Source organism: Vitis riparia, chromosome 15 (genome assembly GCF_004353265.1).
Source record: "Vitis riparia cultivar Riparia Gloire de Montpellier isolate 1030 chromosome 15, EGFV_Vit.rip_1.0, whole genome shotgun sequence".
Lineage (NCBI taxonomy): Eukaryota > Viridiplantae > Streptophyta > Magnoliopsida > Vitales > Vitaceae > Vitis > Vitis riparia.
Genome location: NC_048445.1, coordinates 355,177 through 380,411, shown reverse-complemented (window position 1 = coordinate 380,411; position 25,235 = coordinate 355,177). Strand labels below are relative to the sequence as shown.

Sequence of the window (25,235 nt, the reverse complement as noted above, 5' to 3'; positions counted from 1 at the left end):
CTTTTTTTGCTTCTTTAAAAGGGAAAAGCAAATAAATAAATAAAAAATTATATTACACTTATTCGTGAAGCAATCTGAGCGGAATTTCTTGGATGCTCTGCAACTCGGTTCAAACTTTTTTTTGTTTGTCAACAAAATCTTTCTATTAATGTCTATTTTTTTCCTTTCAAAAATGAGAATAATTTGAAAGGGTCGTCAGAAATTATTGTTGAAATAAATTTTCTACTCTATAGAATAATTTTAACATGTTTTAGGGTATTTTTTTGTAGAGCATTCAATAAAACAAATGAAAATAGGAAGGATACTTCAGCAACTTTTCCATTATATATTGTCCAGCGCTTTTACAGAGAATAAAATAAAAAAGGTATTGTTAATGTTTTATCTATTCTCAAAAACCTTTTTGAAGACTTTCCCAGGCAGACCCTAAACACCAGAAGAACATGATTATTTCCCAATAGCTAAACAAGCTAACCAGGCCTCTTAAGCTTCAATCAAAAAGTTCAATTCATGAGACTCCCTCCATTATTACAACCTTACAGCATACCAAAATCTCATTTCATTTACCCCATCATGCAAAAAAAAAAAAACATAAACTACCAAAAATGCATGTATTAAAATACAGGACCCGGTCGCAAATGGGAAAAAAACGATAAAACACCACAGATCACCATACAGTTGTTCAAAGGCTATATTGTATATGGTTTGTACCTTATTACTCTCCCTGCCTCGTAAGCAAGCTTTAAATCTCAGAGCCTGCCATTATCAGCTGTTCCTGCATGTGAGGCCAAGTCAACGTTTAGATTCTCAAACTTCTCTTTTAAGGTGGTTACATCCATAACAGCAGTGATTTGCTCCTGGATCTCTGCTTTCAATTTTTCTACTGTTTCTGAACTGGACCCTTTTGCTACCTCTGCTTTCAACTCTTCAATTTTCCCATTAAGACCAGTTACATTTATGGCTCTTTCAATTTCCTTACCAATCTCCTCATTCACCTTCGCAATGTTTTCTGCCAAATCTGGAGGTGGAGGGGGAACATTTCTCTTGGTCATGCCGATGATCTCCAAGTTGGCCGACTTCAGAACCTCTTTCAGCTCATTTTTGGCCTTTTCTACTTCCTCTACTAAATCCTTGTCAAATGGATCTCCTTTTGATAACTTCTGCTGTGCTTCCTTTAAAACTTCCATCTTTGCTTTTACCTCTGCAGGAACTTTCTGATTAATCTCTGCTTTTAGTTTCTCGGCTTTTTCTTTGTGCTCAATGAGCCTGTGCGCCATGTTTAGCATTTCCAGCTTTTGCTTTAACCCAAGATAGGCACCAGGCCGTGTCAAATTATGATCAAATTCTTGCATTATCCTATCCACCTTCTCCTTCAATGCCCAGTTGAGAGTTTGATTGTTAGGGACATCAGGAGCTTTAGATAACTCCAACTGAAGTGATTCAAGCTTCTCCTGCAATCCCATGGAGATGAATGCATTAGTAATCTCCTGATCTACATCTTCCTCAAGTTTCTTAATTGTTTGACTTGTAATTGGCTCAGATGGTCCCTCTGCCTCTAGAATTTTCTTCTTTAGCTCCTCAAGCTCCGACTCTATATCACCAGCCTCTGCAGCATTCAAGTCAGATAACTTCATGTTTCTTTTCCTTTCTGGGTCCACTGGGATGCCTTCTTGGAAACCTCCAATTGGCCGGTATTTGAGCATTCGGTGACGGATCAACTCTTCTGTATCCATCTTTCCCAACTCCTGGTTTCATTTTAGTATCGCTATTAGTAATAACTAAATGGTAAATAATCAAGCAGGAGCCAAAACAGATTAAAGCACACAGGCTGAAATACGAAAACAGAGCTGCAGAAAGATCATTTTCAAGCTTTTGCTTCAGTAGAATATCATTTAGTGACTCACAAGCAGATTTACCAATTGAGTTAATATATGATGACCTTTCAAGAGTTGTTCCTGAATTAAATTGATCCAATCAATCACATGATTTTAGTATAATACAGTTGGACCACACAGGCTTCACTTTCACATGCTGTAGGCCCAATAGGAGATTATGGCATGCTTGGCTCCAAGTTGGTTAAGGATTTGGCTTTAGGTCATCACTCAATTTCTTGTATGTGCTTACGGTGTGCACGTGTTTGAGTTTGTAGTTCCCACAGCTTTCAGCAAAGTAAAATTAGTTATACTGTTATTCAGTTGGAGAATTGCCTACCTCCATGGCCTGGGTGATGGCAAGCTTGATCTGTTGAGATGTCCAGACAGGATCGGCATGTGCACCACCAAGAGGTTCCTACAAGTAAAGACAACATATCAATCTACCCAAACTGAAAGTTCAAAAGAATGAAAAACATCTGTGCTCATACACACCCAGCAGAATTTACCTCTTATCATAGCTCAATGAACAAAAGAAATGGTAAAAACAAACGTGTGGACAACCACTAGGTTAAATTCTGAAACAAGCAAAGAATTAGGATTTTCATTTGCTCCTCCCTTGGCAAAAATTTGATTTGTCCCAGTTATTCATAAGTATGCAACAAACAGACAAATTGTCAAACATGGCCCCAATAACAAAAATATGGATCTTGCAATAAAAGAGATGAAAGCGCCTGCCTAAACTGCCTTAGTGAGGTAAATATTTCCTTCATTACTGCATTTGGCCAGGCAAATTTTCTTTTCTCGGGTGGGATGTTAATACATCCCAATTACTTCTTCGGATAGGAACTCACTTATAATATGACAAATGAACATGTAGTCAACCAAGAATCAAATAACAGACATCCTTTCTGAAGTTTTAGAGATGACTACATCTACACTAGACAGAAAGGCTTAAGAATATCACAGCTGCATTATGGTTGCTGAGGATGAAAAAGAAACCAATTTGAAATCTTTTAACAGCCTTTCTAACCCAAACTGTTGAAGAACTCCAATAATCATTTTAAAGACTTATGAGCAACTGAGTTACAGGAAAACGGGAAACATGACAATTGACCTAAGTGCTTACGGGAATAACACCATCTGCAATTCTGAGCCTGTAATGTTCTTGTGCTGTTATCCTCAGTTTTTCAGCCGCCTGTACAAGTTTACAACTAAATTTTATTAATGAAGATAAATCACACCCCAAAATCCTAACTATTTTATCAATCTAGTACCTTAGGAGCTGCTTGGGCAGACTTCCACAATATTGCAGCACATGCCTCAGGACTGATCACAGGAAAAGCAATGAGAAACAAATTTGACAAAAATCATGGCCTAAATTTCACAAGCAAAAGCAACAAAGCAAGAGTCTAAGACCAATGAGAAAGATGAATGTTTGAGAATAAGGAACTCATATATTCCTTTCAATTTTGTGAACAAAATTTGAATTGACCTAGAAAAAAAAAAAAATACTTGTAAAGTTTCCAGTGCCTAATTTAATATCCTATTGAAACTGTAAATCAAAAGAAATGAAATTGTGAAATACTAAAGACTGTCTAGAATAAGATTATGACCGATGCTAATTTCATACAACTGAAATGTGTGCATGTTCTTCTACTAGACCCCAAGAGAATAGAGTGAAAGTTTGCTCATTGATCCAATTAAACATACAGGGGACAAGACCCTTTGGTAATTAGAAAAAAAAAGAAGAAGAAGAAGAAACACTAGTCTATCTGATTGCATAATTATGAAGTAGAAACATGGCATGAGAGATTACATAATTAATGCCTAGACACAAGATATATGATCAAATTGTTTTAAGCTTTCAAATGCCAATCCAGATGTTGGGAAGCATTGATAATAAATTAAACATTTGATCTTGAAAATTTATTTTCCAGTGATAAAAGAGAAGTAAACCACATCAGAGTTGACATGGAAGTTAACAGGCCACACACGTGGGTGAAGATGTACTTCTCAACTTGGCAATTGAAGATGTAATATGGTTCCTTTATATGTTACCTACTCCTTAAAAATTGGCCTGATGATATCATTCCTTAGAATGAGTTTATCAATCCACAAAACCTTTTTATAATTTATGCCAATAAAGAATGGAAGTTTTAGTTGTACAAGGGGCTAATCTGCTTGTGCATAGTGTCTTCATCCATGTAAATCCCATATCTCTCTACTGGAATATTTTTATCCTACCAGTCCTGTATTCTAAGTTGCCATAAGTGGAAAGGCAACTCATAGTCCAAGCCTGGTTGTGCCTAATCCTATAGCCCAACCTTGAGTAGAAATCTCTGAAGCAAAGGAAACCAGTGGCTTCAACTCCTATTTGGTTTATAAGCAGAAATTTTTCACCAAAGGATCATTTCATGGCATTTTAACATAATCTCTATAAGCTGTTTCATAAGCCTCCCCATAAAGGGGAACCAATTACTCAATTCTGTTATGGGATAGACAAAGCCTCACCAAGAAAGGGGAACTAATTGCTTAATTCTGTTATGAGATTGGCAAAGTAGAAAAACCTTTTATTTTCATTTTTTGTAACAATATGATTTTTTTAACCAGTCGCTAAAAAAAAAAAAAAGAGTATGCTTAGAGAGGACCAGAAATCACCTTGCAACGTAGAAGGCAGAATTCTCTAGCATAAATAGTTTATTGGCACAGCCAATGGCAAGAGCTCCACCTGAACCACCTTCACCAGTCACAACTGATATAATTGGAACCTTCAGGCTAAACATAGTCCTGAGGTTTTGGGCTATTGCTTCCCCCTGCATACATTAAAACAGACCAACATGTTAATGCAAGACCAAGGTGTCTTTAAGATGCCATAAGCTGCAAGATAAAGAAAGAAATTGAATATACACCTGACCAAGTTCCTCAGATTTGAGATCAGCAAAAGCCCCCGGTGTGTCAATAAATGTTATAATGGGAAACCCATGATGATCAGCGTATTTCATCATCCGCAGAGCTTTCCGATATCTGTATGGTGTATTAAAATTGATCCTTTCCATTAACATGGTTATTCCTTTTAAAATAAATACATACATAATGCCAAAAGACCATAATTATTTTCAGAAAATTTTTAACAAATTAATTAATTAAACTTTATGGTTGAATCCCTCATACATGAATTAATGCTGCACTTTTAAGTACCATGTAAAGCACGGGGCAACACAGAGTACAAATCCTCAAACCTAGAAAATAAAAAGGCCAACTTGGCATAAAACATTCAAAGAAATTCAAAAGTAGGAGCAGCCCCGATTATCATATTAAATTTTAAACTCACATTTGAATAAAATTGCAGTTAAAATTGATGAAACCTAACCCACATTCATAACCTAAATATTCTAGATCCCCATTTGGAGATCCTTGAAACTTACCCATGAGGAGTTGGCATTGCAAAGTTGCGTTCAATGTTCTCCTTTGTATTTCGTCCTTTCTGATGGCCTATGAACATGAAGCTTTTACCATCTATACTCCCAATACCAGTCACGATGGCTGGATCATCGTAGCCTGCACGATCTCCATGGAGTTCCACCCACTTTAAGATACAAAAAGCATGTAAGAAATTGTACTTCATATAGGAGTTACTAATTAAAAAAAAAAAAAAGGACAAATGATGCAGAAAAAGGTAAATACCTTGTCCTTGTCCGTGATATTTAATATATGATCAAGAACTGTCGGTCTGTTGGGATGTCGAGCAATAGTCAGGCGTTGAATGGGTGTCAAGTGTGCATATAAATCCTTCAGAGCCTGGACATTAAGAGAGTTATAGAGTCTGAATACATGAACATTATTATAATTTATATTGATGACAAAGAAAAACAGGTGTTGTTGCATGGGAGGAGTCTTAACAATAGATACAAGCCCAGTAAACACGTTTATAGCCTCAAAAGTGTATAGTTGGCAGAATCAATGAAATTCTAATGGCATATGGGTTTCATCAGGAGCATGCAACAGTTCTGTATTTACCCAAAACCACCCTTTAGATTTTTTTGTTTTAGTGGATCTATGGCCACTACAATGTTAGTATGGATGATTTTTTAAAGGAATTCAAAGGTTTAAGAGGTGCCCAAAAAAACATTTTCAAACAAATGTCTTAGATTAGTATTTTTTTTCTTGTAATTAAAGTACCAATATATTTATGGTATTATGAAAGAAGAATGAGGACTTTGATTGCTAAGCCAGCTGATACATCAACGGACTCAAGTACCAAGTAATCTATAGTTCATTCGAGCTTTCTAAAACCAAGAAAAAAATAAAAGATGACGCCTTTCAGAAATACCTGCTGATACTTGCTTTCCAGAGAACTAATTTGATCACTAAAATCCAGACCAGTTTCATCAGCCATTCTACGCACCTGTCAGAAAAATGCTAGACTGAGCAACAGAAAACCTTACAATGGAAGTTCAACACCAAATCATTTAATGGCAATCATCATTTCAAGGGAAATAAGAAGTGCCATACAACAGCAACAAATGGACAATCAGCTGCAGCCACATTTCAAGTTATGTTAATATTATCAGATGAGTAAAATGATTATCATGTTCTATCTTATGATTCCTCAACACTAAATGCTTAATATGTATAGCATTGCATCCAAGATGGCATATTTTAATATGTACAGCATTATTACAGCATGAATGGTATATGAAATATAACTTAAAATATCCAGATGTTGCATCAACTGTTTATAGTAAGAGCATGCTTCAAATATTTTATCATTTATCGAAAATTTCTTAAATCTTTCTTTTCTTTCCTCCCTTTTTGGCAATCTAGATTGATAATAATTATTTTTAGGCTCTCTCTTCCTTTCCTTAAGGTTTTTAAGCTTTCAGTGGTTTTAGTCTTTTCATTTTTTCTTTTTCCTCTCGCAAAAGCTCAGACTCTCTCAGTGACTAGAATTTGATATTGCTACTTCCCAACTTCATCTAAGAACAAAATTTTTAAGGCATTTTGAGAACTTCAACATAAAATAAATCATTAGAAACCTTGAGGTTGAAACTTGAAAGATACATACATATTATAATTTAAGGCTGTGCAACACAAGTCTATAGTTGTACTTATATTGTTACATGGCTTCTTCAAGATCATGAAGCATTGTCAAATGTATTTCTAAACTGTAGCTGTTATCACCAGGTATGATGTAATAAATGATGATCAGTAATATCAAAAGCAGCACACCTCAACAATCTTTTTCTCAAGATCGACCAGTGGTTTCTCAAAAGCAAGTGTCACTGGTTTAGGCTTCTCTTTCAGAGGCTTGAAGTAAGACAGGTAACTTAAGTGTCCACTAGAGAGATTTGGATCAATATCATCAGGCCAGGGGTAATCATGCTTCTTCCCTTTTCGAATTTTTGCAACGACGTGAAACCTGTTCCTACTTTCAATCCTAGGGCTCCCCAAATTCTTCAACCATACTCCATTTAGCCTCCTGACTGAACCTATAAGCAAACCACCAGCAAAAAAGTCTTTGTGAATACGTGTTTCCAATCCAGATTCAATGGCCCGATCACTGTTTCCTCCTTGACTTCCACAGTTTCTACTTATTAAGGACAGCGTAGTCATTTTTGTGATCAAACCACTACATAGAAACTCAAAATTCCACAAGTCAATGATTCAAGTGCTGCATCCCTGCATTTATACCCACCAAGAAACACTTTAGAGAAAGCTGTAAACAGATTTCAAATTTCATATACAGGCTTAAATCAACACCACTAATGTGTTTACACACTAGCCTTGGATTTGAGATCTGAATTTCGAAAAACCATCCACTGGTGTTCCCATAATCCAAATTCAATTTATAAAGTCTTCTTAAACAGTGAATTTGGTATGCAACAGACCCCTATTCAAATCCCTGAATTCAAATTCCATATAACAATTTGCCATTATACGACAGAGGAGGACAACCAAACTTGTAAACTTAAAGAAAGAACTGCATTACTTGACAAATTAGGCAGCTCAGTTCATGTAGTTAAGTATTGGCTGAACTGATCATTAAAGTCAAATATTCTCTTAGCAGATAAAATTAAATTTAAAAAAGGAAAGGAAAAAAATATATAACTTATTTGCCAAAACCCGAAGAATTCGATTTTTAACAATCTATTTGTTTGTCAACTTGTCAAAAAGAAAATAAAGCAAACTTCATAAGACAGTCTTAAAAAATCAATAAAAGCAGCATTTGAAGATAAAACACAATGAAAAAATGGAGCCATTACACAAAGTGAAGCTATCACCACAATCAATGGTATAAAATCACTTCCGTACTTTCTTGAAAGACCTCTGTCAGAAAACCTTAATGTCACAGAAAGGATAGTTGAAAATTTCTGAAATAGCCCCATTCATGATAATGGATTTGCGTACAAAATTTTATATGAAACAGAGTGTACAAATCAATTCCCAAGGGATGCCCAATTATCCCCTCAGAATTGCATAAGCCAAATAAAAGAGTAATTAAACCAGCATTCCCGGGTAAAGAGCTAAACAAAAGCATTTCAAATCAGATAATTTTCCAGTGAAGTGAAACTTTTAACATAATAATCTCATAACAACACCAATGGACTCAAACTTCCTGAATAACCTATTCAAGTTCTTATCATAAACATTAATCACCAATAATTCATCAGTCACAAACTTACTGCAGAACATAAGCTTAAAAGAACATTTTCACTATATCAACGACCATAGTCTACTGAATTCAATTTTAGAAAGGCAGGTAAGCTTTTCTTGAAAGAAAATTCAAAATCTTTAACGTCAGAAGGAAAAAATTCAGCAACCCTCGCTGTCAATGTTGGGATCAGAAATATTAAAAACTAAGTAAAGCACCTTTGTTTGCTAGGAGAATGCGCGAAAAGAAAAGAAAATCCGCCAATGACTGAAACAATTCAAAACGACAGGAAGCCCAATGTTCATAATTCTCTTTTCCTTCACTTTTCCTCAACTTTCTCCGCCACAGAGGGTAAAGAAACGGAAAAAGGCGAAGAATAAGATACGCTTTTCTTGAACGAAAAATCGGAAATTTTGAACATCTGAAAGCAAAAATCAACAACCCTCGCTGTACAATGTTGCGATCAGAAATACTAAAAACTAAGCAAAGCACCTTTCTTTACAAAGAAAATGCGCGAAAAAGAAAAGAAAATGCATTGATGACTAAAAAATTCAAAGCAACATGAAGCACAAGGTTCAAAATTCTCTTTTCCTCAACTTTCTCTGCAACCAACCAGACGGGTATAGAAGCTGAAAAAGGAGAACAATACCTCGGAATTAGGGTATTTCTGAGCTTCAGAAGTGAGAGATCGTCTGAAAATGAGCAAATAAAACAAGCGAGAAGTAGGCTTAAAGAACCAACGGCTGAGATTTCGCTGCAGCAGAAAAAGTGTTTTCAAAAAACAAAAACAGCGGTTTTAGTTTTTCTTATTTCTCATGCACGTCCGAGTAACAGGGAGGCTTGTCTTAAAGTAAGTGGGGCGGACGGTTGTGATTGGAGAATGTAAGGCACGCGGTGGAGGACGAGAGTGGAATTGACCCAATTGAGAGTGGTGATCCTGAAGAGAGGCTGATTGGTCACATAAGAAGATAACTCCGACCAGAATAAAAGGGTCCAGTAGTGCCCACAGTACACGTGGTGGATTGAGTCTTGAGTGTAGTGACTGTACTAATAGGCTACAAGCTTCTCTATCCATAAGGATGGATGTTTGGAAACAGGTAGAAGAGGAATCAGGTCTTATCCTAGTGTTTTCAGTGGGATATGACGAAGGATTCAGTGAGATTCTCACGTGACATGTGCTCATATATATAAAATAAGGAATAATGAATACTTAGGGCCTGTTTGAAACACAGTCTTTCCGGAAAATAGTTTTCTCTTGTACAGAAAAAGTAATTTTTCTTACTTATAAAACACTTTTAATAAATTTTTTAGGAAAAAATAATTAATCTTTGAGAATTTATTTGTAATACACCTCACTTTTCATAAAAATTTGATATTAGAGTGTTTTCAAGTGTTTATAATAGCTTGTTTAGAATATTTTTTAAAACAAATGTGAATATGAATTACATTCTAAAAGAATTCATAAGAGAAAAAAAAAAAACAAACTGTTTTATATTTGATTTTGTAAATAGAATTTCATTTCTGAAACAATTGAGAATATGTTTAAGAACCCAAAACTATATTTTGAAAACTATTTTCGAGGATGTTCTTCAAGTAGATCCTAAATCGGTGAGGGTCCTAAGTCATGGATATTTTCAAAGACTATTTTCTGAAAATTATTTTCAAAAACATTATCAAAGAAACCGAACCCACCGGCTCTTTTGATTTCAAATTTACGTAAACACCAGATATGAATGAAATGAAAGAGAATGACTCGTATTGATTTCACCATATAGAAATCAAGTAAACATGCACAAAACCCAAGCCTCCACTAAGAAGATGAATTATAGTGAAGAAATAAGCCTCCTATGCCAGCATTCACACTATTCACAGATGGAAGGTTACCTCCAAGAAAATACCTTTCCCACCCACCTGATGGTCACTGAATCAAGTATACCTGCTATTTTGTAATGCCATAGTTGAAGTCACCATCTTCCCAACATTCTGCAACTATTCTTTCTACTCCTCAGCTGCTTATGAGCTGAGATGTGGGAACAGGAAAAACAGGAAGAACCCTTCCCGTTAATACATTTTTCCAGTTAACAAGTCTAGTGATATATACAATCCATTTTTCATGTAAAGTCTGGCAAACAACAAGTGAGCAACAAAATCCCTGCAGTACAACCTGGGCTGTCCTCCAAAAAATTGTCCAGCTAGGAGAATCCCAGTGAAAAAAAAAAAAAAACTCAACACTGAAACAGGCAACCCATGTTCAAGTAATCTCCGATTAGTCTCAACTCAGTTTCTCTGGTTTTGCTAACAAAGCACAATGGGGGCATCACCAGCTGGGCTGCCGCAGTTTCCACCCAAACACTCATGGGGAACCCAAGCCACAAGGCACCACCCAGAAGCGTCCCAAAAGACACATGAATTAAACCATACAACATAGACCCAACAACAGGACAACAAAGCAGACCATAAAACCTAAACTGAATTTGCTTTAGTCACAAGTCTATCTATTACCTAGGAGATATTAACTAACCACTAAATTGAGTTTCTGATGGATGGAATGTTGTTATCAATATGCTTTTATACTTTTATACTGTCATCATGTTGAACTGAAACCTGGACAGCTGCTGTGGGATTGTTGAAATAACCGGCCCGTACCTCTGCAACCAGGTAACAAACCATGTTAAACCCTGAGGGACACACAAGGATGAAAATATCCATGATGTTTCTGATGTTTCCATACAAATATCCATAATTAAGAGGTACTGATGTTGAAAAAGAGGGTATGGTTTCACCGATGTTTGATTATCAATTCCCATAAATGTCATATAGACTTTCAAATATAACAAAAAATGAAATCTAAACAATTTTTTATTCCTGATACAATGTGGAAAGGAATCAAAATACTTGTATCTGAATATATAAACTCTATTCTATGATACTGATATTAGTTAATATTTTTTTGTTGTCTAATATTATTATATCATACTCGTGTTATTTTCTTTAAGAATCTAGTTTAATATGTATATTATTACCTGTTTTATCATTTGCTAAAGTTTCATTCAAAATTTCCACATTTTTTTCTCAATTTTTGTGAATTTTATTTTTTTTTTTTACAAAAACTTTTCACTTATATTAATATTTCCATAAAATCAAAATATCAATATTTGTTCCATCGATACTGATATTTTCATTGGTGGCAACACATGTTCAAAGCTAACACATCTGATCAGTTTATCCTTCATGGCATTTTAAAACCAATTATGCGTTATTCTTTTTAGCCCTTTGAAGAACATGTCTTAGTCAAATTCTTAAAGCTACAGCCAGCATTTGAAGTTCCAACCCAGGGAGACAGGTCTAGTTCTGAAACAAAATGAAGGAACAAAATGTTCAATATCTCCATACCTGAACATTATCATATAGCTCAAACAGGGGAACAGCTAGCAGTTTCAAATTTTTCGGTACAGCAAAATACTCTCGTTCAGATAAATGGACAATGAAAAGCTTCTTACACTCCTGGATCATAAAAGCATTTTCAGTTCAGGAAAGTTCAAAAGAACTTGCCGCAAAAACTATAGCCATGTCATTTTAAAGAGGAATTATACTCTACCTTGGGTTTCGTGATATGGGGAGGGCAGTATGGGTACATTATAGTCTCAAAATTTGGCCTCCACCAAATAGCCACACACTCTCCAATCTGCAACAAAATCCAACTAGTAATTAGACATGAATTTCCACGGCAAAATGATATTGTAATACAAAGAAGGCCAGCATTATTTTTAAGGAAATAATAACATTCTTTATTGACAAAGACCAACGAAAAAGAAATTCAGAATGTCCCAGAAACAGCCAGAATGTGATCGGAAGGTAACAAACAAGGAATCGACTGGAAAATGATTGGATTATTTTTTTGATCTTCAACACTTCCAGTTAACATTTCTTATTCCACATGTTCGTGCAGAGAGTAGGGGCTAGCCCTACCTCTGATACGAGCATTCAAATATTAAAAGTTCTGATGGAACAAACCTGCCAATCAGGTTGAAGTGCAAGCGAATTAGCAGCTAGTTTGCTTGACAGTTTCCTTTTCAAACCTTCAATTTCTGCAAAAATTTTGAGGAAAAAATAAGACATACACACATGGATACACATACATAGAAGTCGGAGCAATGGATCTAAAATTGCACCATTTTCTCCAGGCTTCAAACGGCCACCAGGGAGCTTGCAAAATGTGTTTCCAATTTGCAGAAGCAGAATGTGTGGATGGTTATGCTCTTGCACCTGCAAGTTGAAGCTAATCACTAAGTAAATGAACAAATAAAAATTTCTATAATGACACCGTGAAGTTTGTTCACATGATATCACAGTTAGAAAACATGTTCTTGGTGAGAAGTATTGCACTTGGGGACAAGGAATGAGCTCAGTAACAAGCAATCAGATTCATTTGAGCTGATCACATTATGTTCTACAGGGGAAATAGTACACAAAGCTACCAAGAACTCAACAAAATAAGAAAAAGCTAAAAGGAAAAAACAACTAGAAGCATCCTGAACACGGTTTTAGGAGCAAATGAAGTGTCACATTACATTGGCTTTTGGAAGAGAACTAATAGAAATTATTCACCAATGGACATTACAAGGACAGGGGAGGAGTTAATGACAGGTTGGCAGACTCTGTAACTGAGGCAGTGTAGGTGGCTGAGGACCACTGTATCAGGAATATTAGCTTATTTTATGACAAGGATTTGGTAATGGAGGAGGTAAGGATAATGAGAATGGTGACACTTCTCTGTCATTCTTTCACAGATAACAAAACAGTAAATTACAAGGACCTGGCCTGGAAATTCTAAAACAAACATGGACCCTTCTCTGTCATTTTGAAATGACATGGACCTAACCTTCATGTTATTGAAACTCTTCTTTCAGTTTTATCCTTGACAAACTTCTTCTAGAATAGCAACTATAACATGAAGTTTCCAGTTAGGTTCACTGATTCCACAAGGTCTACTCCCCACCCTCTTCCAGTTAGGTTCACTGATTCTACAAGGTCTACTTCCCACCCTCATCAGGACTAGGGATTTATGTGTATGGTTGTTCTTAGCCCATCCCCTGTGAACCATAAATAATGTTAAAATCGTTAAAAGCATTTGATTTGAATTGCCTATTTCAATTTAAATGAAAAAAAAAATCAAGTCTCATCCATCACCTTTTAATACATTGGCCATATTTTTCAAATCGTATTATTACAACATAGCTTCATACAAGTATATTAATAGAATATTAACAGAATAAGATATATGATGGGAGATATTCAACCCAACAAATTTAAAATAAAGCAGGATTTAAGGTCAAGATGGTAACACTTACCAGCAGGATTGCTTCAACACTAGTCCTCATGCCTTCTTTCATATAACTATGAATCAAAAATAAAATGATAGCAAGATGAGATAATACCAAACAATAGACATGTAGTGAAAAGATTTAGAACTTTTGTGTATAGGCCAACAAAATCATAATTCTCTTCTTGTTCATTTTGCTCTCATAGAGCAAGACCTTGGGAGTTGTATCTGTTTTTTCTTTCTTCTGTTGTAATTTTTCTATGACTTAAATTAATTCTCTCCTATCTGTGGATGTAGGCATGATAAGCTAACAACATTTAATCTCAATTGATTGGAAAGTTTGTTTTCTCATAGCTATAACCAAAATAAAGTAATTCAAACTGATTTCTTGACAATTTCCAGCATTCTCTCAAGAAGCAAATAGGAGAACAACTCCTTTTTTTTTTTAGAATAAAAATAAACTACAGGTTCTAACAGCTTCTCCCTCAATCCCTATTTCGTGCAAAGGGAAGAGGGTTGGTGGGGCTGATTAGGAATGCTAGGGCCTTTCCTTTGAAAGGAGACCAGAGAAAGAAGAGCTATGCTATTGACTAACCATTTGGTACCAACTTCGAATCAATAGCCCCCTTTTTTCTCATTTTGTTTATTGAACTTGACATTTGAAATTAAAAATTTTAAAACTTTTTGTTTGGTTAAAATTAAAATGAAAAAAAATGGAATCTTATTTGGTTGACCAAAAATGATCAACTAAACACACAGGATGGCAGAAAGTTGTATCAGGCAAATAGACCCAACAGGGAAAAAGGTTTTTGTTTTCTCAGCACCATCACAAATAAATAAAATAAAAAAATCATTACCAACATCAATTTTTCCAGCATTTCCTTGGGAATCAGGCTAGCTTCTTTTATACAATAGAACAAACCTTATTCAATTTGACATTTCAAACCAGATTTTGAATGCCCAGTGTTCAGTGAGGACATTTCAGTTTACCAAAAATTATAGGCCAAATCAACTAATATCAGGCAAATAGAATCAGATGGGTAAAGGGTTCTCTGATCATGAAATTATACCAACTTTTCCAGCATTTCCAGAGAACCAAAAGGGGGATTAACCATTTTCTGTAGAAATGAATAGACCCTCATGGATTTGACATTTAAAGTAAAAACTCTTGATACCCTCTATTTGGTTCCCGAGAAAACAGTAGAAAAATAATGAATCTTACTAGTTCAACCCAAAATGGTGGGCTAAAGCCTAAATTCAGCTAATGTTTTAGACAGTTGATCGGGCTGGGGCCTGGGCTCAACTGAGGAAAGGGATTTTGTAATCTAATCAGCACTAAACCAAAAAAATTATTTTCCAAAAAAAAAAAAAAAAAAATCGTGGCATTACAAGGGAACCCAACTGAAACATTCGAGAATTTGACATTTGAAATAAAAATACTGAGAAACCCTGCTGAGAAAAAAATATAAAAATTTTAAAATAACAATAAAAAACTAGAATGTTTTTCAGTTCACGAAAAAGAATCAGCTAAAATTGGGCACATAGTAGCATCAGTCTTATAGGCTCAGCTGAAAAAATGATTTTAGTAATCTAAGCATCACAACAACAACAAAAATATTTAAAAACTCAATATTAACCGGCATTTTCTGGGCAACCAAACATGGAAAATCAACTCCTTGTTTGTATAACAGAAGAAAGCCTCACGAAGTTGACCTTTGAAATCAAAATCCTAAATGATTCTCTGTCAGTTGCTGGTGAAATTATCTTAATCTTTTTCAGTTTACTAGAAACGATACGCTAAAACTTCGCGGTACGCTAAAAGTTCGTCGTACTCTGAATTTTCGCAGATTGCCGCATCAGCCTAATGCCCTCGACTGGGAAAAGGGTTTTTGCAATCTCATCAAAACTACAACAAAAAAAAATCATAAAGAAACAATTTTTCTCGAAATTTTGTCGCGAATCAAACAGGCAGAGGTTTTAGGGTAGGAAAAAACTCACTTCACTTTCATGCGAGCAAGACGATCGGCCACGGATGTATCCTTCTCCATCTTCGGCTCCTTGGTACCGAAGGTGTAGCTCGACAATGGGTATGTGTTCACCACCGGCGAAGTCACCATCTCTCTCCTTGCTTCTACTTCTTCTGTAGAGTCTGATTCCGATTGGCAGCCACCGTCGTTTTCTCCTTTGGACAAGAAATATGTATTGCGCATATGAAAATACATTTTTACCCTTGATTATTTATTTATTTTGGAAATGGATGGATGGATGGTGAAATAATTTAGAAAATTTTAGTCATGGAGACTGTTGGGATTGTTTTCAAAAAAATATGTTTAAATTTTTTCAAAAATGAAATTTCATTTCAACCTCAAATATGAAAACAATTTTCCAACTTTCAAAATATTTTTCATATTTTAATTAAAAACAAAAACCTCGAAAATGATTTTCTCATAGAAATTTATTATTTGTAATTTCAGAGTTAAACAAAACCTAATTATAAGGAGAACATAAAAACAATAAAAAAGATTGGATTATTCAAATTTAATAAAAATAAATGATACACTGCATATCCTTCAAAATATTACCAATTTTTAATATTTTATTAGTATTATTGTGCAACTAATCCTATGCATATTATATAAAATTAATTAATTTTAAAAGAATAGGTAAGAAGTGTGTGTTGTTTTAAATTAATTTTGTCCTTAATTTTTATGTTGATAATATTATGCATTTTATCAAAAAATAATTAGTTTTAAAGGGAATGTAACAAGACGTATATTATCTGAAATTAATTTTATTCTTGATTTTAATAAAAATAATAATTATATGAGAATCTTCCAAGGCATATGCATTAAAAAAAATGCAAAACTGCTTTTTTTTGGGGATTTTACAATTTGTTTTTTTTAAAAAAAAAAAACCTCTTTTTAAAGAATTAAAAAAAAATCATTTGAATAAATAAATTTTAGCTGTTTACTTTAAATATTTAATTTTGTAAAAAATTATAAATTTTATTTATAGAATATTGACTAAATTTAATCATGTCTCATTGAAAATAAAAATAAATAAATAGATTTAGTAAAATATGAATATTAATATTATAACACAATCATGATTTATTTTTTATTAAAAAAGGGTACTATTTTAAGATATTATAAAACATACATCCATTTTATCCATAATTTGCAATATATTAAAATAGTATTAAAAATGAATTTAAAAATATATGATTTCGAGTGAATTTAAAAAAAAAAATTTGAACATGTAAATAAGTCGAATCAATCTATCACTAGCATTAGGATGGATTACCTTAAGACTTCACAACCAAAATCACATACAATTTTGCATTTTTCCATCTTATTTATAACACGAGAATCATATCTTTTCACATCTTAGGATAACAAATTCTCATATCTTTTATTTAATATATTAATTCTCCCGTTCACTTAGACTTAAAAAAAAAAAAATTAGAAGTAGAAATTAATCTGAATTTCTTGGGGGTATTAGTGTTATCATGTAAAATAACACTCTAAAATAAAATAGGCTATATAGATGAACAATTATTAAATAAATAAAAAGTTGTATTGATTTTCCACAAATCATAAATTCTATCAATTTTGATAAATGAAAAACATTTATTTATTTATTTATTTTTATCACAATGTCATTTTTTATATATATTATATTGTTGAAAAAAATGGAAATAATAATGCAAAATAAATAAATTATTGAAACTGAAAAAGGTTAATATGGTCATTTAACATTTCACTTATATTTATTATGTTGATCTTCCTATTCCGTGTTTTGATTTCACAACGGACGCCTTATGAAGAGACCGTACAGCTGAGGGAATTATGCTGTTTGGCTGCCGCGAAAACACGAGAAAGACGAAGCGAATATAAAATTTATTGCTTCACGCGAGAAAACAAAATACTGGACTCGGTATGTCAAATCAAACAGCTTGTATAAGCTGAGTTCATTTATTTATTTATTTTGAAGATCAAAACAAACACGTAACATAGTATTCAAACTTTTGTTGTCTCCAGAATTTTTTATTTTATTTTTTTCTCGGAAGCCAAACACATCGAGACTGCATGTTGCATGGCCATGAATGTTGTTTAGTTGCCCTGATTGCTTCTAATTCATCAGTTTGAGAGATATTTTAATGAATTTATACGGTTTTGCTGAAATTAGGCAATCTTATTGTAATCTGGTGGTTGTGGAGAAGGTTTTGAATATTCTTTTAAATGCATCTGGACTTGGATGAGTATATTTGATTACTGATATAGCTAAATTAGGGCGGCGGTTTGGTGGTTGGGAAAAGTAGCTGGGGAATGGTACTGGAAAACATCTGTTGATTTTGTGGTTGTCGTCTGGTTGCATAACTTTAATACATGTAATATGGAAAGTTGGGCTGCTAAAAAAAATTGGGATGCCGCTTGACACTTTCTGGGAGGCAGACCAGCTTTGTAAGCTTATTATGATGCAAATTTCTCAATTATGTAGCTTACGTATGTCATCATACTATAAGCTCAACAAGTTCATTCGACGTTTAGCAAAATTAGCACCTGGAATGGTACTGGAAATCCTTTGTCGTTGTAGTATAGTAGTTTGTTGATGGTATTTGTTGCTTCTTCATATAGCCAGAAAGTGTTTATTTTATTTTTTGTATTGGGAGCTGTATTTCAGGAATTAGGTGGATTGCCATCCTTGTTCACCTCATCTCATACAAATTCTTCGATTACATAGCTTACTATAATTTAGGTGGTGTTTGTTTTTTGGCTGAATAGAAAAAGGCAAAATATTTGACTTTTTCTATTCAGCTAAAAGTAACTTGTTAACATTATCCAACATAACTAAAGTGAACTTGTTATCAACACATCTTCTCCTCATGGCTGCATTTTCCATTGAAACAATTAGGGCAGAGACCTATGATGCATTTTTTTTCCCCTCAACAAACCATAATTTTGGTTTTGTAGGTGAATTCTCATTGCTGTGGGGATTTCAGGGATCAATGGACAACAAGGATAGGGACGAGGTTCATGATTGTGTGATCAAGCTGGTTGGCATAATTTTCATTTGGTTCAATTTTATTTAGCCTGATATAGAAAGCAGTAGGACAAGTGACTAGATTATTTTAATGGCAGAGGGTTAATCCTCAGAGAAGAAGTGAAAAGGTTTACATTGGTTGTGGAGCTGGGTTTGGAGGTGACAGACCATTGGCAGCACTCAAGTTACTTCAGAGAGTTAAAGAGCTAAACTACCTCGTGCTTGAATGCCTAGCAGAGCGGACCCTTGCTGAACGCTACCAAGTTATGGTGTCTGGTGGTGATGGCTATGATTCTCGGAGTGCGTCTTCATCTGACCAATTGTTTCCTTTTTTTGTTATGCTCACTACATTAAATGGTTGATGTGGTTTTGGATAACCCAATGCTTTTTCTTCTTGTTTTTTCTCTCATAGTTTTCAATGATGATGCAGTTTCAGATTGGATGCATGTGCTCTTGCCATTGGCCACAGAAAGAGGAACTTGCATAATTACCAACATGGGTGCAAGTAAGAAATTAACAACTTTGAACTATTTTATGCAAACTGCAATTGGTATTCTGTTTTTTTATTTTCCCTTTTTTTGGGGGGGAAGTGGATCCACCCGGTGCTCAGGAAAAAGTTCTGGAAATAGCAAGCAACCTGGGGCTTAGTATCACTGTTGCTGTGGCTCATGAGGTTGCTTTAGAAAATTCAGGTATTTCTTGGACATCTATGAAAGGTGCTGAATGAATTTAATCAATATTTGAGGGCATTTCGAGATGCCAACTTTTAAATCATCCTTTTCCAATTGAGTTTGCATAATTTGATATTATGCACAATCTTTTTTTTCTTCTTATGAACTCCTCAAACTTACAATATGATCATTTTTCCCTCATTTGCACATTCAGGATTGGAATCCCCACCTAAACAATCTTATATTATGGAAGGCGTAAGAATCCAGAACTCCTGTTCATACTTTTTGTTAATACTCAATGTTATTACCTGCTATGTTGTATTCACTCACTGTTCACTCCTTTTTCTTGGTCTCTTTTCATTGCATTTTATTCACACAAACATTTATTAATGATTATTAGTGAGCACTGGAAGGTGCATAAGCACATGCTTGCTCATAAAAATATTTGACGGATGCAAGATTTTCTCTTTTATTCATTTAGTATTTATTTTTGTTGGTTTGGGCACCAGCTGATGAGAATTGAGCCAGAACACTCGTTTCCTCTTCTTAATGTCCAACTCTTTGCTTATTTATTTTTAAACTTCTGTTCTATGAAGGGTAAAAGCACGTATCTGGGAGCAGCTCCCATTGTTGAATGCCTGGAAAAGTACCAACCAGATGTCATAATTACTTCACGGGTTGCTGATGCTGCCTTGTTTTTAGGTCCAATGGTATGAACTATTATTCTCTCCTGTCGCATTTTGTGTTTTTGAGATTTCTGCAATATATTGCCATGCTTTTTTCCACTTTCTGAAATTAGGTTGGCATTTTCCTGTCAGGCCTGTGGTGTTATTTCTTGCTTGTTATATTGTTTCTTCAAAAATTTTATCACTTGGTTAACTTTGGCTTAATTGTTAGTGTACATCAATGCGTTAAGCAATCAAATATGATGATACAGTGAAGTAGACTTCGGAATATATTAAATCAATGATGAACATTACATTTTTAGAAAAGGGTGTTTTCTACTCTAAAAATGGATCAAGGATCGAGCACATATCATCTTTTCAACTCCATTGTTTGGAAGAAGCTTGGAAGTTGATTCAGATTTGTGTTGATATTCATGAAGGAAAAATTATTGGAACTTCATGCTACAAACCAGAAAGGTCATATAAGCAATAACAACAAATATTTCAATAAAATTTTATTTATTTTTGTTTTTTGATAATCGCTTGAAGAATGGAATCTCTGAATTGTATATGGCATTGTGAAGGAATATGGTCATTTTGTTCATTGCTTTGTATCTGCATGGTTAGATTTATGAACTAGGTTGGAACTGGGATGACATAAATCAGCTGGCACAAGGGTGTCTAGCTGGTCATCTTCTGGAGTGTGGCTGTCAACTCACTGGAGGATTCTTCATGCATCCAGGTGTACTTTTGTTTTAACTTTTAGCAACTCTATATTAGCATGATCGCTACCTTCTTTAGGTGGTAATCTTTGTTTTTTTGTAATGCAGGAGACAAATATCGAGACATGTCCTTTCCACATCTCCTTGATTTATCACTTCCTTTTGCTGAAGTTGGTTTTGATGGAAAAGTATACCTAGGAAAGGCAGAGGGGAGTGGTGGGGTGTTGAATTTTAGTACTTGTGCTGAACAACTTCTTTACGAGATTGGGAACCCAGGTGCTTATGTTACCCCTGATGTGGTAAGTTACATATGGAGATTCGCATGACTTGAAGTTGTCATGGTCGAAATTAAGTATACTAAGGAAATGGGAAATGGAGAAACTAAACTGAAATATATTTCCATTAAATTAGGTAATAGATGTTCGGGACGTTTCATTTCAGCCATTATCAAGAAATAAAGTTCTCTGCATTGGAGCAAAAGCATCTGCTGATTCAGTGCCTGATAAACTCTTGCAGCTGGTTCCAAAGGTAACTTCCTGTATTCATCATTTTAAATTGTTTTACCTCTGAAACCTTGTGTGTTTGCTCTTTTAATTGGGAGGATCTCGATCCTTTCTCTTGTTGTGGCCCTTTTGTTTTGTGCTTGCCCTTATATTTTTAATGCATTGGCCTAGCTTTTAACACCCTGTTAGTTGTCTATGTAATTGTCCTTAACTGTAGTTTTTGGGACAAAAAGTACTTACGAGGCTAAAATCGACTGTCTTTGCATTCCCCATGATTTACTGCTGATGTTCCATTTATCATTGTAAAGCTTGTTTCTCACCTGAGATGCTTCTCACTTTTCCAAAGTAATTTTTTCTCTACAGGGCTATTTTCCATTCATGAGCATTTATTTTTCACAAATACAGTCTATAAGAAATTACAGTTAGTTTCCATTGGTTCTGGTTTTCTAATTTTTCGAGTTTTCAGGACTGTGGATGGAAAGGATGGGGAGAAATATCCTATGGAGGATATGAATGTGTTAAACGTGCTAAAGCTGCTGAATTCCTGGTATATAAAATTATAGCATTTATTCTGTGTTTTTTTTCTTAATAAATATTGTGTCACTGATAATTAGATGTGCTGAATCTAATAATTTCTGATTCTCTGGAATGACAATCATTATAGAAACTTCTCTTTGAAGGCTTCAGAAAAAACATGAAGTTAATCAGTTTAACTAGTAATGTTATTCTTGAAGTTATAATTCATTTTTTTTCCTTTATTTTCTTTTAGGTTAGATCATGGATGGAAGAAGTATTTCCCGGTGTTAGTGACCACATACTTTCTTATGTGATTGGACTTGATAGCCTGAAGGCCGCTAGCAATGATGATGGCACTTCATTGTGGAAGGCTAGTGATGATATTAGGTTACGCATGGATGGACTGTTTGAGCAAAAGGAACATGCAGTTCAATTTTCTAAGGAGTTTACAGCTTTATACACAAATGGACCAGCTGGCGGTGGGGGTATCAGGTCAAATTTTTTTATCAGATCTTACATCAGTTTTCATCTTTAAATCAGAATCGGGGTCATGCTTATAGAACCATCACTGTGAATGAGATAAGTTAAACTTTCTCAAATAGGCATAAATTCTTAACTGTTAATAATTTTTTCAGGTTCAGATTCAGCTTAGCTTGGTTTTGGTGGGCTTAGATTAAACTTAGCTGGGTGTTGTTAGATTCTTGGGTAAAATGAGACTCAATATTCACTGAGTTAAATAACTTAGATATGACTAATTCCTAAAAATGAATGAATTCCACATTGATAAGGATCTTCCTATTGGTTGTCCACTATGAAAGAATGACAATTGCAACAGATGCAGTGTATTTTAGCTGGCAATGATATTTGACTAGGAAAATATTTTGGCAGTTAACTGACAAAGCTTTAAGCTTTACTGTGGCCACCCCTGTGTTGCTGCCTTAGGCTTGTTAAAGCAGCATGAGCTGGACTTCAAGCTTGGGCTCATCTACAAGTCTCATGTTGAGCTCAGGCTTAGCTCATAGACACAGCTCTCTGTAATACTCTTTATTTTGTTATTTATATTTTATTTTCCATAAAGTGAGCTCCTTGTTCCACTGAGTCATGGGGGAAAAATGCAACATTAAATCAGGAAACTGGGAGAGTTCCAAGTATGCATGCACCATTTAATCGAGTGGTAATTAACGCTATAATTGTTGTTAAATACCAAAGATGACCATCCTAATAGTTTGAGCCATTTTGGCTTTGTTTCGTTTCCAAAAAATTTTAAAAATGTAAGGGAAAGAAAATAGAATGGAAAAATAGAAGGAAATAAAAAATGAAGGAAAATAAATACTTGATTTGAAGTCAATAAATTATTTTTTATATGCTACTTTAAACTCATTTCGCTTATTTTTTTTATTCTATACAAAGATTAAATAATTTGAAAATACATAAGTTTCTTACTGATTTTAATTATATTTGATTTTCTTCACTATTTTTCATTGTGAAACCAAACATGAGAAAATCGTTTTCCTTAGCAATTCTTTTCTTTTCTTCGTACTGTCCTAGAACCAAACATAGCCTTTGGGTTCTAATATTTGCCTAGGCTACATGATTGACAATATCAGACTCATGTTTGTGTAGTTTTAACTTTAAACTGATAAGTCTCAATTTTGCAAACTTCTTGTTCTATATTTCCTTCTTTTTCATTTTTGATCCTATTCACCTGAATACTTTTTTCACAGTATCTGTTAATGTCATAATAGTTCTTTTTGTTTATAAATGCAGCACTGGACATAAGAAAGACATCGTTCTTGAAAAGAAACTGGTATGGCTCTCTCTGACTAATTATCAGGGAAATGACTTTTGAGAAATTTGTTTTGGCTCTTTTTTCTTTGGGATTTTCTCTTTATTCCAAACTATTACTTTGCACCCTATTACCTCCCCAAACCAATGCTATTGTTTCATCTTGTCATTGTTTTTGGGCAATTTGATCATGTTTTTTATCTATAATACTTTCAGTATCACATGGTGCACAAAGAAGTTCTAAATTAAAAAGGATTGCTTGTTGGATAATGCAGGTCAGACGAGAACATGTTTTCTGGCAAACTGGAGTAAAGCACAACAAGATGATGAACTCAAATAATCAGGGGGTCGGCATTAAAGAAGATCTATTGGAAATCCATGTCTTGCAAGAGCCAGCATTGCTGCCAATGGCACAAGAACATCCCAGTGATTTTTGGTCATCAGAAATTGATCTTTTTCCTGCTCCATCAGGCCAGAAAATTCCTCTCTATACTGTAGCCCATAGCAGGACTGGAGACAAAGGAAATGACTTGAATTTTCCATCATCCCACATTTCCCTCCAGATATTGAGAGGCTGAAGATTATCATAACACCTGAATGGGTAAAAGCAGCTGTCTCAACTCTCTTAAATACATCTTCATTTCCCGACTCTGATGCCATCAATAAGAGAGACAAATGGGTTGCTGAACATGTTAAGGTAGAGATTTATGAAGTAAAGGGTATCCATTCTTTGAATATTCTGGTCCAAAATATTCTAGATGGTGGTGTAAACTGCTCTCGAAGGATTGACCGGCATGGGAAGACCATTTCAGATTTGATATTGTGCCAGAAAGTTGTTTTGCCACCATGAGTCAGTGGGTTCAGTTAGCCTGTTGGATTTCTCTTATGGGGTGGACATCCTGCAGTTCTCTTGTACCTTTCCTGTCTCTGTTCCTTTGGTATATGATATCCCATATACCTCAAAAATAAAAAAATTTCCATTCAGAAATGTATTAGAAATTCTGGACTACTTCATATGAAAATGTTGTTCCATCAAGTTCATTATCCTTTACCATTTAATGCAATGCATTGGTTTACAATGTTGAAACACCCTTTTTTTTGGGGGATATTTCCAGGGGGTTGAGACAGCGTGAGTCTCCTTATTCATAGTGTCCATGAAGAAGCTTAGTCAAATTCTATAGAGGGCTAGGAGATGGGGCTTTATCTTGGGTTTCTAGGTGGGTGATAGAGGCAGTGATGGACTAGAGATGATCCAAGAGCAATTGGAGTATCTAATCTGGTCTTTCATGCGATTTGAGACAATATTCAGTATGAAAATTAATCTAGAGAAAATCGAGCTAATTCCAATCAGGGGAGTTGATAATGTGGAGGCACTAGGCTCTCATGGGGATGTAGGGTGTGGAACCTACTCACTACATATTTGAGTGTATTGAACATGGAGGAGAGATTTCAAAGAAGACTTGATATGTGGAAGGGACTATCTA

At 34.6% G+C, this 25,235-nt stretch overlaps 2 protein-coding genes and 1 pseudogene across 4 annotated transcripts; 1 reads left to right on the top strand and 2 right to left on the bottom strand.

The window, feature by feature from the left end:
* Positions 1-486: 486 nt before the first annotated feature.
* LOC117932326 (acetyl-coenzyme A carboxylase carboxyl transferase subunit alpha, chloroplastic-like) lies at positions 487-9,319 on the bottom strand. Of its 3 annotated transcripts, XM_034853534.1 has the most exons (12): positions 9,173-9,319; positions 8,742-8,944; positions 7,101-7,550; positions 6,202-6,276; positions 5,556-5,669; positions 5,297-5,457; positions 4,781-4,895; positions 4,530-4,684; positions 3,146-3,197; positions 2,998-3,066; positions 2,209-2,286; positions 487-1,742 (listed from the first exon to the last, which is right to left on the bottom strand). In XM_034853534.1, exons 3-12 carry the CDS (start codon positions 7,482-7,484, stop codon positions 747-749), a joined length of 2,199 nt encoding a protein of 732 aa, XP_034709425.1. In that variant the 5' UTR covers positions 7,485-7,550; positions 8,742-8,944; positions 9,173-9,319; the 3' UTR covers positions 487-746. The 3 variants fall into 3 exon arrangements, with proteins under 3 accessions (XP_034709425.1, XP_034709423.1, XP_034709424.1); XM_034853532.1 differs by lacking the exon at positions 8,742-8,944; XM_034853533.1 differs by lacking the exon at positions 9,173-9,319 and having other exon boundaries at positions 8,742-9,133.
* Positions 9,320-10,553: 1,234 nt separating this feature from the next.
* On the bottom strand, positions 10,554-16,022 carry LOC117931526 (pre-mRNA cleavage factor Im 25 kDa subunit 2). The gene is made up of 7 exons (XM_034852490.1): positions 15,845-16,022; positions 13,875-13,920; positions 12,696-12,789; positions 12,538-12,611; positions 12,122-12,208; positions 11,917-12,027; positions 10,554-11,171 (listed from the first exon to the last, which is right to left on the bottom strand). Exons 1-7 carry the CDS (start codon positions 15,961-15,963, stop codon positions 11,100-11,102), a joined length of 603 nt encoding a protein of 200 aa, XP_034708381.1. The 5' UTR covers positions 15,964-16,022; the 3' UTR covers positions 10,554-11,099.
* A 1,641-nt stretch (positions 16,023-17,663) lies between these two features.
* Positions 17,664-24,838, top strand: LOC117931539 (annotated as a pseudogene).
* Positions 24,839-25,235: the final 397 nt, after the last annotated feature.

Coding starts and splice junctions, on each gene's coding strand:
- LOC117932326 (XM_034853534.1), bottom strand. CDS start 7,484: ATGACTACGCTGTCCTTAATAAGTAGAAACTGTGGAAGTCAAGGAGGA. Junction 5,670..6,201: donor TGGAAAGCAAGTATCAGCAG/GTATTTCTGAAA, acceptor CTTAATGTCCAG/GCTCTGAAGGATTTATATGC. Junction 3,198..4,529: donor TCTGCCTTCTACGTTGCAAG/GTGATTTCTGGT, acceptor TCCTGTGATCAG/TCCTGAGGCATGTGCTGCAA.
- LOC117931526 (XM_034852490.1), bottom strand. CDS start 15,963: ATGGTGACTTCGCCGGTGGTGAACACATACCCATTGTCGAGCTACACC. Junction 13,921..15,844: donor CTTGCTCGCATGAAAGTGAA/GTGAGTTTTTTC, acceptor TTTGATTCATAG/TTATATGAAAGAAGGCATGA. Junction 12,612..12,695: donor TTTGAAGCCTGGAGAAAATG/GTGCAATTTTAG, acceptor AAATTTTTGCAG/AAATTGAAGGTTTGAAAAGG.